General features: G+C 31.5%; 1 protein-coding gene across 1 annotated transcript in view; it reads right to left on the bottom strand.

Moving 5' to 3' along the window:
- LOC118181433 (junction-mediating and -regulatory protein-like) overlaps nucleotides 1-18,982 on the bottom strand; it is a 47,671-nt gene that overhangs the window by 9,662 nt on the left and 19,027 nt on the right. Inside the window, exons 8-9 of the mRNA XM_085818125.1 lie at nucleotides 13,400-13,949; nucleotides 1,029-1,145 (exon numbers count right to left, since the gene is read on the bottom strand). Of these exons, the coding sequence (XP_085674251.1) occupies nucleotides 1,029-1,145; nucleotides 13,400-13,949 (667 nt within the window). The remainder of the gene's footprint in view (nucleotides 1-1,028; nucleotides 1,146-13,399; nucleotides 13,950-18,982) is intronic.

Genomic DNA, 18,982 nt, shown 5'->3' with positions numbered 1-18,982 from the left:
CTTTATTTATTAAATATCATGTTCTTTGCACTTAAACCATAAAATTCAGTTCAAGAGCAATATCGCAAAATAATGTTAAATTAAGCATATCTTTAGAATTTCCGATATACACAGTCTCGCGAGCTGGAGATAAAAGTATTTTTTTTCTATATAACGTTGCCATTTCTCGCTTTTAAAGCATTGAGTTTGTAAATCAAAAATTCGTTAAAGTTTTACAAAATATAAAATCTATAATAAAACAAATTCCAAATTTGGGATTTCAGATGCCCATATTCGCAGTAGGATTTCGTCATTCAAAATTCAATGGCTCTATGTACCATTGTTTTATCACAATGCGAGAAATAGACAATCATTTATGCAGATTTTTCATTATTTAATTTCTTCAAATATAATGCAGGACTCTAACATTTTGTGGCAACAGTTTGAAAAGTGAACCAACGTTTATGAGTCCGACGCAAAATGCCAAAACGAAAGCAATAGTCCTTCGGGACTGAAATCCCTTTGGACTAAAAAAAAAAAAAAAACAGTGAGAGAAAGAAAAGATTTTTTAAACTCTCATTCCACCCAATACACATTTTATCTGCCGACTAATGTTCTGAAGTGAGTTAAAAAACAAGAATTTTAATTAAGACAACTGCCAATAAAAACAGAAATTCTAAAATATTTGTTTAAATTAGTATTTTTTATGCTTACATATTTTAAACTGCACATTCATATCGTGGACCTTTCCTCCATTTTTAAGTTATCATAAGTTATCCTTGAAGTTATGCAAAAATAAGTTATTTACTGCATGTATTTCAGAATTATAAATTTTAAGCCACTCAGATGTCAACCTTATTTCAAGAAACATTTTGTTTAGACGAATTACAAAGGCACAATGTGAACAAACTGCATTGCATTAAATCTAGGTAATTATAACAACAAAATGATAGCTGCTGAAAACATAGTTTAACTAAAACAAAATGACAGTATAATTGAAATATATAAATAAATAATATGTAGAAAATCTTAGTCAAAATCAGAATTACTATCAGATTCTAAGTCCGAATCTTCAGTGATAGTACGAATACGCTTCAATGTTGCTTGAAGAACTGAACTGAAATCAACACATTCTGGACCTTTCTTTGCTTTGGACTCATTAGAATCTAGAAGAAAAAAGGCATGCTGTTACACTTCAAAATAAACAAATAAAAATCCATTATTGTCTAATGCATAAGGTAAACTAATATAAGATCAATTTATTGTGCATTTATTTCTACACATCATAAAAAGCTTGTAATGGATCACATAAAAATAAAATAAAAAAAGTAATTTATTTCATCCTAATAGTTTTTTTTTTCCCCTTTTCAAAAATTCTTCTCAAGGTCAAGCAGCAGTATAACTAAATGATTAAAAAGTAGTGACAGCATACTTATCAAAAGTGGTATTCCACATATCAGAAATCAACATAGTTTATCTTCAACCACATTAAGTTAGTATCTTCTCTTTCAGTTAGTTAACAGTAAGTTAGTGTCTTCTCTTTTAAGCAAGAAAATCATGTCTAAGTCAGAATTCTGTAAAACACAAATAGCCTTAAAAAATCATGACCCATTTTCAATCATTACTGAAAATTTGATTTCAAGTTCGGTCAATTGCTGAAAGTGAAATAATCTGCAATTAATAGTGTAAGTTTATCACATTATTTTGAATTGAAGCAACATTTTTTTTTTTTTTTAAGTCTTAAATTCTTCAATATTCCTTTTTAAAATTCGCATTATTGCAAAATTTTCTTATCATATTTGTTTCAAAAAAGTATATGCAATTAAAATTTTAATTGGCTCTTAGTTTGCCATCAGAAATAGAAATACATGTTAGAAAAGTTGCTGAAATGGTTAATTTCAAACATTTAAACAGTTTTTGATGCAACAAAATTTCAATGAAAGCATCACAAAAACCAAAACGAACAAGACTTGGAAAATCATCAAAACTGCCCTTTGGAATCCAAACATATTGTTGCAAATATTGAAATAAACACAGATCAACTTACAACAGAATTTAATGAGTCATGTGAAGCACCTGATTATTCTAAACACTATCTAATCTGATGAATTGAGAATCCAACAATTATCCAATCTTCAGAACACCAATCTTTGAATAAATAAATTTGACGTAATGACATTTTCCTTCTAAATCTCTGAAAAGTAACATTTCTGAATGCTGGAATTGACATAAAGTAATTTCATAACATTCATTACTACAGTCAATTAGGATGGAGGTTATGACAGTCAATTAGGTACACCTAAATAAGAATTTCAAAAACACAATTTAATTCCTATAGTAGAGCCATCAAGAGAGTAGAAACACTAGGCTAGTCCTCTAACATTTTATGCACTAATGATCTCAAATATATTTTCACCTAACAACCAAAAGCATTAATCCCTTCACGATGGTGTATCATTACTTAATCCTCTCATGCGACCGGCATGCCACTTAGTGCAACATGGAGATGGTGTGTTGTTGCAGTAGTATGATCACTTAACAAAAAAAAAAAAAAAAAAAAACCTCATTAAAAATAATTTTTTTATCGAATGTTTGATTTTTTTTCTGTAATGGTATCTAACCCCCCGGGGAAAGCGATTAGAAATACGATTATTTGTATGCGATTGAAATGCGATAATATCGTGCAAAATTGATATAATTCTGAATATTTTGTTTCACTTCTTTTTTCGTGCTTTCCCAATGCTCGGGTACCTTGGCGAGGTCGGGGGCCTCCCTCTCCAAGGAGGGTTGAAAGCCTGAGCAAAAGTGCCTACTACTTACTGACTTGGTGTGAACCCCAGGGTACCAGGTTGGTCTACAGACCTAGTGCATATTATTTAGTTAAGCGTTGAATAACTCTATTTACATTACAATGAGTTCTAAAGACATTCTCAAAGAAGGACAGGCATATATTGCCACCTTAGAGACAATATTGACAAATAAAGCATCTGGTATAAACAAGGCAGTAGCCGCTGATATTCGACATCAATTTCAATTGATGTTCAACCTTCTAACTGAGCAATGGAAGGACAAATACAACAAACGACAAGCATTAAAGACTCTTATGCGGACGTACTTAAATGTCCAGCCCGTGACCGATCCAAAACACGGAGAAAACCAGACAAACAACATGTCACTATTTTATACCCCACAAATGAAGGTGATAAACCGGACAATATCAGAAAGAAGCTCTTAAAAACTATTGATCCCACAAAGCTCCACATTGGAGTGAAAAGACTTAAAAATGTGGCTAAAGGTGGTCTCTTAATAGAGGCCAATAAAGCGGAAGATATAGAGACGCTAGAAAATGAAATAAATACTGTTCCAGAACTTAAAAAGGACTTACAAATTGTACCTCCTACACGTAGACTACCCAAAATTATAATATATGACATTCCAAAGGATTTGACTAAGGAAGAACTTGAGGAAGCTATCTTAGCTCAAAACGAAGGCATCGACGGTGATGGCCTACAAATTAAATTTCCTATCAAGCATAAGAATGGAAATCATTGGGTTTGCGAAACCTCACCGGAGGTTTTCAAACAATTAAGTAAGTTATGCAAATTGTGCGTTAATTGGGAACGTTTTAATTTACGAGAATATATCAGACCAACGCAGTGTTTTAAATGCTGCCAATACCGACATATTTCTAAACAATGCCAAACAGAAGAGGCATGTGGACATTGTGGAGAAGTGGGACATTCCCACAAAAATTGTGATAATAACTACCAACGATGTATTAATTGTGCAGAAAGGAATGCGAATAGTGATAAGCACCTAGACGAGCAGCACTCAAGTTTTTCAAAAGACTGTCCTAGCAGACAGCTAGAAATTGAAGATCTTCGAAGGAAAATCAATTATGGCTAGAGAACTTATTCAAAGTATAAAAGCGTTGCAAATCAATTTAGCAAGATCACATGTAGCAACCGCACAACTAAAAACTTGTATTTTTGACTACGACTTGATTTTTATTCAAGAACCATACTGTATTAATGACAAGCCGTCTGGCTTTCCGACTCAAACCAGAGTCATCTTTTCTCCAAATGAACATCCCAAAACAGCCACAGTGGTGGTTAATCCACGACTTACGGTTCTGAATACTTACGCTTCTTCTACTTTAAATGTTATTACATTAAAGATTGAAAACAGGACAATAACCATTTTCAATTGTTATAGTCAACCTATAATGGACTTAACAGATTTAACTAATCTGTTAAACTTAGCTGAACGTTTCTTTGATGATCAACATGATCTTCTTCTCCTTGGCGACTTAAATGCGAAAAGTGAGCTCTGCGGCTCCCCTTTTGAGGATCCCAGAGGACGCACACTTAGAGAATTTTTAATGATGCATAGACTGGTTGTTGAGAACGATCCGGATGGCCCCCCCACTTACAACTGCACAAGGGGGAAGAGCTGGATTGATATTACAGCTTCCAGATCAACTTCTTCTATGTCTTTCATTCATAATTGGAAAGTTATGGATAGTATCACTTTAAGTGATCATTGTTATATCTCTTTTGAAATTATGTATCAGCATCCTAGCTCAATTCAAAGAGTTAAATATAAACTCTCACAAATGGACTGGCTATTACTCAAGGCAAAAATTGGTCGCTTCTTTGGTTCAATGGAATCCCACTTGCCTAACGATACAGTTGATCTTAATTCAACTTATAATTAAGTGGACTCAGAAAATCCAGGAATATTGTGACTTGGCAACCCACGCCAAGGGAAAATATGTTAAAACTCAACACAAAGGGGTCCCTTGGTGGACTCCGGAACTCTCAATCTTACGAAAAAGAATCCTCGCTTTGCGAAAACGTTATCAAAAATGTACACATGATGATGAATTAAGAGCACATTATAAGCAAGTCTATAAAAAAGACCTTGCTCTCTATAAAAGAAAGCTTATGCAAACCAAAAGAACAACCTGGAAAAGATATCTGGAGCGTCTAAGTCCTAGTTCACCCTTCGGGGTACACTACGACATTGCTAAGGGGACTATGCAATCCCCTCTGCAATTGAAAGCGTTACTCAAACCAGATAAAACTAAGACTTCTACAATAGAAGAAACTATACGTTTCTTAATGGATTACCACTTTCCCAAAGATTTAATCAGTGACGACACGGAGCTACATAAGACAATCCGTAATAACTTAAGGATTCCGTATAATTCAATAAATGATGTTCCATTTACAATTCCAGAAGTGGAAAATGCTATCAAATCCCTCAATCCAGGCAAAGCACCTGAAATGGACAACATACCTAAAGAAATTATAGCTGAAGTTTTTTTACGCTAATCCGCCATTACAAGTAGCGTTACTGAATGAACTCTTCCGTAGAGGAATATTTCCCAATTGCTGGAAGACAGCGAAATTAGTACTATTCTCAAAAGAAGGAAAAAATGGTGAGCTTCCTGATGCTTACCGCCCTATCTGCTTGCTTAACGCATGGAGTAAAGTCTATGATAAATTAATCACTAACAGATTGACTTATTTCTTAGTATCGAATTCGAAATTAAGTGAACAACAATAGGGCTTCACGGTAGGAAAATGTTCCGCGGATGCCATTAAGGACATAGTCTTACAAACAGAAGCAAACCGACGTAATAATAATTACACCAATGTTATCTCTTTGGATATAAAAAGTGCATTTAACAATATCTGGTGGCCGTTCCTCTTACAGGAACTCCGCAATCCGGGATGTCCTCTAAATATTTATAAAGTTATTGAAAGTTTATTGGATAATAGACATATCATTTATGAAATAAATAATGTTCAATACTCTATAAAACAAGAAAAAGGATGTGTACAAGGATCCAACTCTGGACCACTATTTTGGAATATAGTGATGAATACAGCTTTAAAACTTGAATTAGACGAGGGAATCCACATCCAAGCTTATGCGGATGATGTATTACTCCTAGTAACAGGATCTACGCATATGCAAATTCAATCCAAGGCAAAGTTGGCGCTTCAAAAACTTTCAGAATGGGCACTCAAGTGCAAACTTCAATTTTCTCCAGAAAAGTCAAAGTCTATGTTCATAGCGATTAAAAAGCGTGGTGCAGCCTACTCAGCACCAACCATAAAGATGAATGATTATACCGTTAAACGACAAAAATCTACTCAATATCTTGGAATATCAATGAATGCCTTACCTGGCTACCTCATCTAGATTATATTAAATCTAAAGTTTGCAAAATAATGAACAATCTACTTAGATTACCTGGGATGCCCAAACCAGTATTGAAAGAACTTTATAAACGTGCAATAGAGCGTACCATCATATACGTATGTCCAGCTTGGTGGTACCCACCTACGGTAAAAATGCGGAACAAAACAAACTCTATACAACGTATAGCACTTCTAGCAATGACTAAAAGTTATAAGACTGCCCCTAATGCGGCTCTACAAGTGATTGCTGGAATAATGCTGCTTGATCTTAAATTGGATATGGAAAGCATCATCCAACGTACCAAACGAGGATGGACTGACTTTAAATATGAGGACTTAGAAGTTCCAAGAGATCAGATTGAATTTCCAGTACAAAAGTGGCATTCCCATCCAGCTCATATTCAAGTCTTCGGATGGGACAACAAGCCTCCAATCAACAAAGGATTGGAAATCTATACGGACGGTTCAAAGAGTGAAGACGGTACTGGAGCAGGTTTCTGTTCCTTCACGAATGGAGTTTGTCAAGATCAATTTATGTTTAAACTAGATAAGACTAATACAGTCTATCAAGCCGAAACTTTAGCATTAAAGTCGGCATTACTATGGTTAAAATCACACCACAGTTCGGCACATATCTATTCGGATAGCCAAGCTGTTTTAAAGTCTATCCATAAATACAATATTTATAATCAAAACATTATCGCCATCAAGAAACTACTGGCTTTTACAAAAGCAAAGCTTCATTGGATAAGAGGGCACCAAGGCACTGCCGGCAATGAAAAAGCCGACAAGCTAGCCAAACAAGGGATTTACTCGAACACGTACCTAGATTGCAAGATCCCTATGAGTTATATTATCAGGACGACAAAGATGAAAGCTCTCGATCTATGACAAAGACAATGGGAATGATGAAGAAACAGGCCGACATACGTTTACACTTCTTCCGAATGTTTCGGAGAAACGGCATTTCAGTGATTTTTTCCTAAATCAAGTTATCACTAATCACGGAGCCTTTCCAACTTATATTAATAGATTCAAGTTAAAGGAATCTACATGCAAGTGTCAATGTGGTAATGAATCTGCGGATGCACTCCACATGATAATAGACTGTTCCAGTGTATCAACAAAGCGCTGAGAAATCTTCAAACAAACTATAACTTTAGAAACTCTAAAACAACTAATCAAGAACGACAAGGGTCGATCATTGATATCAAGTTTTATGGAATACATATACCATAATGAATCTGAGCTATACTTATAAGTTGATTGTAATATATAATATTTTTGTACCTATCTTGGAATACTCATATTATATTTAGATCTGTAATTGTAACTTTAATTGCATCATGTAATATCTTATACTTGTATTGCCATGTTATCATTCTCCTAATTATTGTATTACTTAATATTGAATTCTTTTCTTTGTTCTTCTTATTGTAAGATGTTGTATTGTATAACTCAACTTATGTTCAAATTAATTCTTTGTAAATATAAAATACATATGCTATGTAATGTGTTTTTCAATACAGGCGTTGGCGAGGCCAACACATCTCCTAGTCAGAAGACTTCAAAATTCTAACTAGGTTTTTCAAAATTCTAATTGGCTTTATTTATTCTTTGAGCTCTTGCTCCAAAATTGAAAAATTTCTTGGCCTATTGGCTCTGGTGATACTTCTGCTTAAGAAGTGCGGACCAGATAATCCATTTTCATGTTGTAATGGTATCTAACAGTTATATAATCAAAAATACAGAATATCAAAAGATTCTGAAAAAAAATTTAATTAAAATCTAAATGCAAAATAAAATACTTGAATCATCTTAATGAAATGTAAAAAAACTTACTTAAATCTATAACTAAGCCTATGAAAAAAATAATAAAATATATGATTAAATATTATAGCATAAATGATTCAAAAAGGAGACAGCGTGTGATAATCTAGTTGCTATCATTTCATTAGTTATGAAACACATTTTCGGGTCAAACTTTTTAATTATTCCAAGCAGAATAATTCTAGAAATTCCTTCATTTTAGACACATCTACAGGAGTATGTTAATTTTGAATGAAGATTGACTTTTCACTCATCTTTTGTTCATAGAAATTATTAGTTTCTTCAAATTTTATGTTCATTAGAATATTGAAAAAAAAAATGGTGAAAAAATTAATTTCATTCACATAACTCCGAATTAAAATTACTTAACAGGTTGAGTTCATGATAAAGTAGCCATTGTTCAGCAGAATTCTGAGGTGAAACCAAAACAAACTGCAAATTTAGTCTCTAACAACAATCTAGTACCAAAATCGCTATTCTCACTTAAATATAGAGTTTTCTGTGTCAAAATAGTCACCCATGGGCTTTACAATTTGAATATACACTTCTTCCATAAAAAGCTTCTTTCTTTTAGACATTGCACTATTAGTTAAACTACTAGTCTTAACCAAGTACAAAAAAACTTAACGTCTGCTATCTAAAGAAGATGCAAACTGAATGCTAACGAAAGTTCCTAAAACCACAGCTCCACTCTCAAACTTTCCATAGGGAAAAAACAAAAAATCAAATTTGAAGCATCAGAAATTATTCGATGTTTATATCACGTGTAGCCTCAACTGCACATCAGCTGGGTTTTGTTTACTTTATATCATGTGCTCATTCATACATCTAAATGAATCACCAGAATCAGAAAGCACTTCACAGACACAAGCTCAATAATGTATATATGTTCAAATAAGCTAACTATAGTGGATGTGGAGCACCATCTAGAGATGTAAAAAAAAATTCTAAAAGAATGTGTTTGTTTGAAAGGGCATATAATGACACACCCATCTGCAGAGGGTTTTCAGCTCAGCAACATGCCGTTGTGAAGGGGTTAAAAGGAATATCAATTTATGCTTTTGAAACCAGGAGCCACTCAAGTGCAGTCCGGTTTTCTGCTGGAATGGGAGGAGCTTGTGCCTTACCAGCTCTATTGCAAGGACAGATTAGCTGGCTTTTATCTGTTCCCCTAACTGCCTTTGATATGATGTTAACTACTGGCAGTAGGTCATAAGAACTTTTAATTTTCTTCTCATTCTTGTAAGCAAAATTAATTTAACTTTCACTGCTATTGCTATATGTATTTATGAAAGTATTCTTATAGTACATGAAAGAATTTGAAGTAAAATACACTGATGCAAAAATTGCAAGTATAAGCTTTGAAATGGCCAGTCCTCAGTGTGTGTGTGTGTGCATGTGCACGTGGATACCATAATTTATTTGGATATGTGTGCACATATACAAATTCATGTGCTGTACTAACACACTACTTCATATTAAATTTGAAATCATCAGCAAAACATTTTAACCCTCAAATTAATTTAAAATTCTACAATACAATATTTCTAAACACAGCAATCTCTCACCATCTGTGATCTTGAACTAAAATTTAGTATATTTTATTGCTACTTTAATGTTTACTGTTTCATTTTCATATTTTTATTGTTCTCACTTATTTGTTTTTGGCTCTTTGCCACCTTTTAGACTTTGTGGCAGAGCCTTGTAAGATTTCTGAACATAAATAGAATCGGGTATAGAAATTATTTTAGTTTGTGAATTTTATAATAATTAATGGAACTTTCCATATTCAATGCTTGCTGGTGCAAAATATGTCCATACAATAATTCATACAGCAAACAACATAAAAAAGCCAGAATATTTTTGAAGTAATATATGCTAAATAGTACAGTGTAGTCTTTCAAGAGAAACACATTTCGCTGCACAATAAAATATGCCAAAATGATCATAAACATCTATATCAAAGATCAAAGCATTTTCAGCAACAAAAATTTAAAAAAAATTGTCATGCTATTCCTGGCTATCATTTCTAAAAACACTGTTGTAATTTACTTTTGAGCAGAATTTTCATCCATTAAATGCCATATGATGTAATTAAAAATGTACGAAATAATTATTGATTGGAAAAGCTATGTCGCCTCTGCAAAGATTACATTTTCAGAAGTTTACTCAGGGTTCGTACACATTTCTGTACACAGAAATTAAGTACTTTTAAGGACTTTTAAGGACCATTAATGAAAAAATTAAGGACCTATGAGCAAACGGGAACTGAATAAATTCAATTGAAGATATTATCTATGCCTGAATTTCACCTTTTGTAATACCATCCTAAAATTAAAACAGATACCTAAGTAGTACGCATTATTACTAAACATGAATTAATTAACATAATTGTTAATAAGTTTGAGAATAAAATAAACTATGCAATTTATCAAGTAGCATTAAATATTTTACACTTATGATAGTTGGTCATATTTGAAAGTTTATATTGATTTCCTTCTCTTTTAAGAATCTTTTCTAACAATTAGAGATTTGTCTCAATATGCAAACCAATGCTCTCACTAGTTTTTGCATGCTTTATCTCCTAACTTGACAACCTCTCCATAAAGTACCTATGAGGGTTTAATTGACCTGGTAAAAGTTAAATAGTCCAAAACCCCCGACAGACGTGAAGCATATTATTGCTATGTCTGAAATTAACTACAATATCAGACAAAGGTTTAAATAAACCTCTTATTTAAAAAGAACTTAGATCATAAAGGCATGTTCTGATGCTAACAAAATCAATTACAACTCACGGTGACGTAATTAAACAAGAACAGTCAAATTCAAACTAATAATGTGGACTAGTGGTCAAAGATTATACAATTTAATTGTAATTTAATCTGGCTCAAAATAACTCTATCATATGAGGAAATAGAAATGAAAAATTATACTAAAGGTTGAAATCATAAACAATTAATTTACATAATAATAGCTGCACATATCTTTGAAAAATAATTTCTTTTATGTACTCAGTTTCTTTCTTCAACACGTTTCCTTTTCATTTTAGAATTTTTGGATTTAATTAAGGATTTCTGTTATTCTAAAAAACACTAAATGCATTTAGAATGTACAGAAAAAGTGGCTAATTTTATTTTAGTATTATGAACATTCAGAAGCAATATGAAATATATATAGTAAAGGACGGTTACAGAGCTAATGTGGCAGAATTTCTAGAATTTAGTGACACACCGAACAACAAAATCTAGAAATGGCAAAACTTTTAGAATTTAGAGATAACACTGGAAACAGAATTTAGAAAGGCAGTAGGCAGCAGAACGTAGGATCCACAGAGACTGCATCAGGTGGGAAAATGCCTAGTGCCAGCCATGTGTATGATGCTTTAAGAAATATTAGATGAATCTTTTAAATTGTAAGTTTTCAATTTCTTTATTAATAAAAAAATCCCTTTCTATAATGCCTGTCCATGTGATAAGATCAGAAGCATTTCTGATACTTTCCATGCTTCTGTCTAGTGAAAAGTAGAGAAAATAAAGAGAAGATAAACATGTTAACATGTTAATATCAAATATTATGTTTTCATTGTTCTTCTAGATGTTCTCCCAAAATTAAGAAATTCATTGTAAACTTTCTGTAAAATACATCCACTACATGTTAATACCATGGAGACATTTTTCATTTTGTCATGTATTTCTCGAATCTTCTAGAATAGTGGGTCTATAAATCTTGCCTTCAAATCCTTCTATACTTTCCAAGCTGCAATGCCTAAAATCCTAAAGAAAAATTATCCCTACCATTTCTGTAACAGAAAAAAGCCAGAAATATTTCGGAAAAAAGTATAAAATTAATTTTATAGAGAAAACTGATGCACATTCTGAGAATTTTGAATATTGAGACAATTACATGGGAAAATCTCTTACTATGAAAAAATTAAAAACAAGACATTTTTAATTAATTACATAGCTAATTTTGCTTTTGCTAAGAGCTGTTTCGTAAATTGTGCTTTATAGCATTATACCTTATTTTTCAGATTTAAAATATTGTATAAGTTGCCAAAATGAAACTTTATAATATGACAGCGAAAAATAAAAATGTTTTATTTTAATGTTATTTTTTATATATAATTTCAATATATTACCATTATTTTAATAAAATTTATCAATGTTACAATGTTTTAAAAAAATCGTCGAAAAATTCTCAGATTTTGGAATTAATAAGTTTCTATAGAAACTAATCTTAAAATCATCAAATTTAGAACCGTTTAATAAAAGAATTCACATCCCCAAAAGCAAAAAGTTGTTTAAGAGCTCTTTACTAGAAAAAATGAATTTCAAAATGCTTATGTTTCACTTCTTGCTTAGAAACTCGAGTATCCCATAATTTATATTAGAAATAGAAACAAATTATAACTCATGAACCCATTCAAAAGATTACCATATATACGGCAGTGAATCGCCAAAAATATTCCTCAAAATGCTAATTCACACTCAAAATGACAGTCGTAAAAACAGACAGAAATTTCAGATGATTAAAATTAAGGACCTTCTGTTGATTTTGGCCGAAATTAAGGACTTTTAAGGACCAAAAATCCATTCCAAAAAATCTAAGGACTTTTAAGGACTCTTAAGGATCGTATAAACCCTGTTACTTCATTCAGCAATCATCTTTACTCATAATCAAATCACTAATATTTCAGTTGCTGAGTGATCAGACCGAGATATATACAGCAAATAGCACATTATACAATCTTGAGCTAATTCAGAATGATATTTAAAAGTTAATTATAACCAATAATTTAAAAGTATCCTAATTCAAAATGAATTAGCATTAATTCAAATCATTAGTTTAATACTAATTTCAAAATTCAACAATTTTTGGTAACAATCATTTTACTAAATGATCAAATGATTTTATCTGATCTATATTTATAACTCAGAGGGACAAAATATTTTCTTGATAATTCTAACATTTTATGCATAGCTGAAATAAGAAAAACTCTTAGCCTTCATTGCAAAGCCAATAAAATGCATACGCCATCAATATTCTCAATTGTTCCCACATATCTGCAGATGACAGATTCTTGTTCTTTATAACAAAACTTTTGCATAAATCATAATAAAAATCCCACACATTGACTTATTCTAGGCATTATAAAAGTGTATACATTTATTCATTATATTATTTAATCTGCAGTTATAAGAATTTCATTGCCAAAAACAAGATTTGTTCACTTCTCAAATAACAAATTCACAAAATGCTGTATTTAATCATGAATGACCTATATTTAATCATAAATATTTCAGATCAAAAGAAATGACATATTGAGAAAAATTACATGATATATACAAATATATAACATTTATATTAGTACATACCTAAGGAAGGTTTCTTTAATTTACTTCTCATTGCTAAAATTTCATCCAAATTAAATCCTTTTGGAGAATCAACCATCTTAATGTCTTTTACCGTAGGCTTTTTCAGGGCCTTCATTTGTTCAATAATACTATTTTCAGTGATTTCTAGTGATGGCTGACTAGTTGCGGGATGAACTGAGATAGGTGCTGCAGTAAGCCCAGATGAAGGAGGTGGTGGTGGAGCTGGAATATTAAGCAGTAGTAGTGGGGGAGGCGGAGGCGGTGGTGGTGGCGGAACAGGCGGTTGAGATGGAGGTGGTGGCGGAAGAGGAGGCTGGGATGGAGGTGGTGGCGGAGGAGGAGGAGAAGGAATAGTGGTTGTTTCAACAGAACTTTCAACTGAAACCTTCCTTTTATCACTTTCTTGAATCTTAGAATCTGATTTAGCTTCAGCTGAACTTCGTACAGGAGTAGTTCTTGATATCTCTTTGGCATTCCGTTTAGGAACAGAACTTGGTCCATCTGATTCACTGCCTGATGCCTGGCCTTTTGCTTCTAAATATATAGCTTTCTGAGTAAAAGGATATAAAATTCTTACATTAACCAACTGATGATATTTAAAAGTTAGCAACTTAAAAATAGAAATAAAAAAAAATACTGAAGCAAAAAGGAGAAAAGCCTGACTAAAATACAAAATTAACAAACTGCATATTTATTTACATAGCTACATGAATTCAAGAGCAGCTACTTTACATGTCATTCAACTAAATACAGATATTTTCAGAAGGAAGAACAAAATTTACCAATGAAATACACACACATTTAAAAAATATTCTCCCACTACACAATTTTGATATGTTATTAATAAAGATAATAGTATTTTATAACAGCATTAAAAAAATCTTCAGAACAAAGCATTCATGCTGCAAATTACTAATCAGATGCTAATAATCTGCTTATAACTTACCAATAATTTTAAAAAAGTTATTCAAATTTTCTATACTAAATCACACATATAATTCATTTTTTATTTTTTCATAGAATGCTTGGAAAATTTATTTATTTAGTTTATTTCCCAAGAGCTAAATAAATAATTTCATAATTTAAGATGTTGTTTTTTTCTAGTTTTATATGCATATAGGTATCACATATGTTTGCCACAGATATGAATGCTTTTCAGATTCTCATAATTAAGCCATTAATGCATGCTATTTATCTCATTATTTAGAAAGATTTCAACAAAGCCATGGTTCACAAAATTCTGCAACATACTACTTGTGAATTCATGGATACTTTAAACATTCCCCTAATGATGTCAAATAATCATTTCATACACCTTGGCTGCATCAATCACTTTGAAATAAGGGTTCTGCATCAGCTGTCAGAGAGTATCCTCTTTAACCATGTTCCATTAGATGATTTGCTTCTTTGGCAGAATGAAAGAAAACCATTTTTAAAGAAACTAGTTGTGGATAAAATTTAGATACTCTGTATGAACATTCATCATACACACTCAGAACAGCCCTAATAAACTTTCAAAGGTAACAAGGGTTAATGTCAATTTCATAGGATCTGAAGGACATCATTTACACATTGCTTTCATATAATAAATTCAATAAAATGCTGTTTCCAACTGGACAAATTTTTAAAAAAATGAGCAAATCGGGGAAAAAAAAAAGGCCAGCATTTAATGAATAGATGAGGCACAATTAAATATTATGATAATACCAGGCATATTTTGTCTTTAACCATAAGAAACAAACTGTTAACGTTTGAGTGGGATCATATTCTGAAAATACTACTCCAGATTTAATTCAATATATGAAATAAAAATGCACTTGGAATGACATTTTGCTGCCATAGCCCAAAAGGTTTTGAAAGATCTAACTATGCAGTTTCTGAAGAAATGAAAAAACACAACAGAGTAGAATGAATAAAATTCAGTAAAATATAAAATACTATTTTTCGAACTACTTTATAATATATAACATCTAAAAATTGTTATGCATTATACATTTCAGATGTGATTTAAATAATACTAAGTAATTTATTCTAGCATTGCTACTGAAGAGACTTTTATATTTTAGATAAGAATTTGCTATAAGATTATGTAAATAATTATAGACATTTGCTTTGATACAATGTACCTAAAATTATATCACATTTTAGACACATGCCTTGATAAATAATATTTTATAACATATGAATAATTTTAATGGCATGACGGATATTGAATTCAAAGATTTGATGATCTAGGTAGCAAATTTTCTCCAGAAGCTTCAACAGTACAATAGTAAAAAACCTGAGCTAAAAATGGCAAAATTCAATGTTCCTCTTCACCGAGTTTACACTTATATGATAAACTGCCAAAAAATTTTAAAAATAAATAAGTAAATAAAAAGTTGAAAAGAGAATTCAACTCACTATTTACTAAGAACTAATTCATTAGACTACAGTAGCTTTATTTTGAAATAATTTTGAGCTTAGAGAATCAATTCACATTTTATTTTCTATCAAATGAATTTTGGATCTTTTCCAAAATTTGCTAGAATTAGCTATTAGAAAAGTGTGATTACTTGACTGATAATGCATATTTAGATTATACAATATCAAGTTTCTATTACTGTTTTAGAAGTCATTCAGAGTTCACTTGAATGTGAATATAATCGACACCGAAAAAAATTCTTACAATGAAGCATTTTTTGTTTATTTTAAGCTTCAAATGATTTTATGAAAACATTTATGAACCCCTGGGTGACTGAGTGCCCCCAAAGCTAACACTACATTCTTTTGTAAATACTTTTTGCATGAATTAACAGAAATTATTAACATTTTATTTTAAGATAAAATATGCTCAGTATTTTCATATGAAAAATAAAAAAGGAATCAACATAAGTAAAATGTGATGCTTTAGTTTTTGGCACTGTCCGACTATGACAAGCTAGGGCTCAACACATAGTATTCTTTCATGAGAACCCAATGCCCACTTTTCATATTTTCATGATGGAAAAATAAGATATGAGAAATTACAGGATGATTTGCCTTTTCAATTATTAAGCCCTTAAAGCCAGACCTTGTGGGCTTAAGTGCTACTCAGAACTTGAGTATGAAATCAAAATCACAACAGTTAAAGACTAAAGCATGAATAATTTGAAAGGCATGATTTTCAAGATATTTTTGTATTATGCACTTTCTAATTTGAAAACAATGACTCGATGATAAATAAAATATAATGCCACACACTTAACTATGTAGAAAATGCAACGAGATGAAAGCTTTTGCAGATGTGTCAACACCTAGAATATTACATTACATGTTGTTTCAACATCCTGGAAGTTAACAAGAATTGTAGAACACAAAAGAATATAACTGGAACAAACTGGAATATAACTGGAACAAAAGAAACTGTTGCATATTTATGCACATTTGAGGAAACCATTTAAGTGAACTTATTAACTAACAAAAGCTAAATAATATATGCATCAAAGATAACTGTACATCATAAGAGTACATCACAGAACATGCACACTGTGCTCTAGACAGTGTCAAAGCTGAAATTATCCACAATCCCTGCATAAATGTTACCTTAAAATCAGAATTTATCCACATTCAACAAAATCATATTGCAACAGAAACCTATTTTCCAATCTCCTATATCTCTGGATGTCCATTCGAAAATGTGCAGCAACCATAAACGAAAGGGATCATCAGAAAGCCCATCATTTAGATTCCAACTGATGAAGCATACAGACTATCTACAAAAGCTACCACTTCAGTACAATTTCTATAAAGTCTATGCATGAATAAAAATATTATTTTATTTATCATTTTAACACTACATGTACCACTTGATCTCTAAAATGATAGTTCAAACTATTCCCAACAAGTTCTCAGCATATTTTACGTGATCAAAATAAATCTATGGCTCACAATTTTAATCTGAAAACTGGAAAGAATTATTAATATATTGATAAATTTTACAGCAATTTTACAATAAGAATTAAAAATTCATTATTCTTTCATAATAAAAAATACTTTTGTACAATCAAAGTGTTTATGGATATCAGGTTTTTACAAATTTCATTTAATAACTTTGAGAAATTTAAAATAACGTTAATATAAGAAAGAGGCATAAAATTTTGGTGAGCTTTTTATAGATACTGTAATAACAAACGATGCTCAATCAATAATCAAACAGAGATATGGACATATACTATTTTCTGAATATAGTAAAAATTTAGGGGAAGGGCTACTGGTGAGATGTGAAACTGATTATAATGTTGAACATTGACTGAAAACTGTTGCATATTTATGCATATCTGAGGAAACCATATAAGCAAACTTATTAACTAACAAAAGCTAAACACAGAAGTAATGGGTGGCGAAATCTGTAGTATGGTTCTAGATCCAGAAAATACTGCTACCGATAGTGACACAGAGGTTATTGAAAATGAAAAAATTTCGATTGACAAGTTAGTCGGTATTCTCGACATAGCAATTACAGGACTTGAACAGTGGAACTTTGTAACTGAACAAGAAATTATGTCTGTTTATAGAATTAAAGAGAAAGTATTAGCACAAAAAACGAAGCTACTTAAACAACTTACATTGAAGGAAATGTTTAATAAAGTAAACAAATAAATATTAAGCTTTTTTTGTAAAATTCGATATCCTTTAGATCATAATTGCTTTTTGTTTCATAAATTACGGTTTCATATTTTTAATTGTATAATTTCTGCATGCCATCTAACCAGATTTAAATTGATGATTTATAATCCGGAAAAATCCCAAATCCGAATTGCCGAAATCCCGACGAGTCTAGATTTCGGACTTTGTACTGTATAAGAATCATGGAGATAGTTTTAAATGACACTGTTACAATGTTTGATGAAAATGTTACTTTACTCAAAAGCAAAGAACATACATGACTTAAGGCCAATTTAAGAATGATTGAGACAATATGCATTAGAGATTTCCTGAAGTACTTATAAAATGACAGTTTGTGGTGTTTTGAGAGCCACTTAAAACACTCACAATTCGAAAGGGTTGAACTTGTTAAAGATATCACATGGGAGGTCTTTTGTAACTGTTAAAGCACTTCACTCACACAACATGATCCGAGATTCTGGCCTTAGCAGAAACTTGCTTCCCAACAGATACATGACTCTTGCATCACACTTCCATTCAAGCCCAAAGATGTTGCCAAAAGCTTAGCTGCAATAAACAGCCTGTGAGCTACAACCAACAACCCTCTCTCAGGCCATCACAAGCTTTTAAATTTATCTCTTGATTCACATGCAACAAAATGGCAACAAAGTTACATAATTTCCACATCTATGAGGGAATTGAAAAGCTGTTTTAATTATAAGTAAATAAATCTTGATTAATAATTAAGGTAAGCTTTTACATACAACTCCCCTCCCTCTTTTGGGTATGCTTAAGACAAGATTTAACAAATAATATTAACAGCTAAGAAAAATCTTACAAAATAAATTTTTAAAAATAAAGAACAGTGACGTACATTTTTGCCACTGATTTTGGACAAATCATTAAATATGACAATGAATTAAAAAAAGCTATAATACTTTAGAATACTTTAGAATA

Source organism: Stegodyphus dumicola, chromosome 6 (assembly GCF_044657685.1).
Source record: "Stegodyphus dumicola isolate Sdum_Otavi_A_Nest chromosome 6, ASM4465768v1".
Classification (NCBI taxonomy): Eukaryota; Metazoa; Arthropoda; class Arachnida; order Araneae; family Eresidae; genus Stegodyphus; species Stegodyphus dumicola.
Note: the sequence above shows the minus strand (reverse complement) of the source record. Positions and strands in the feature narration are given on the sequence as shown.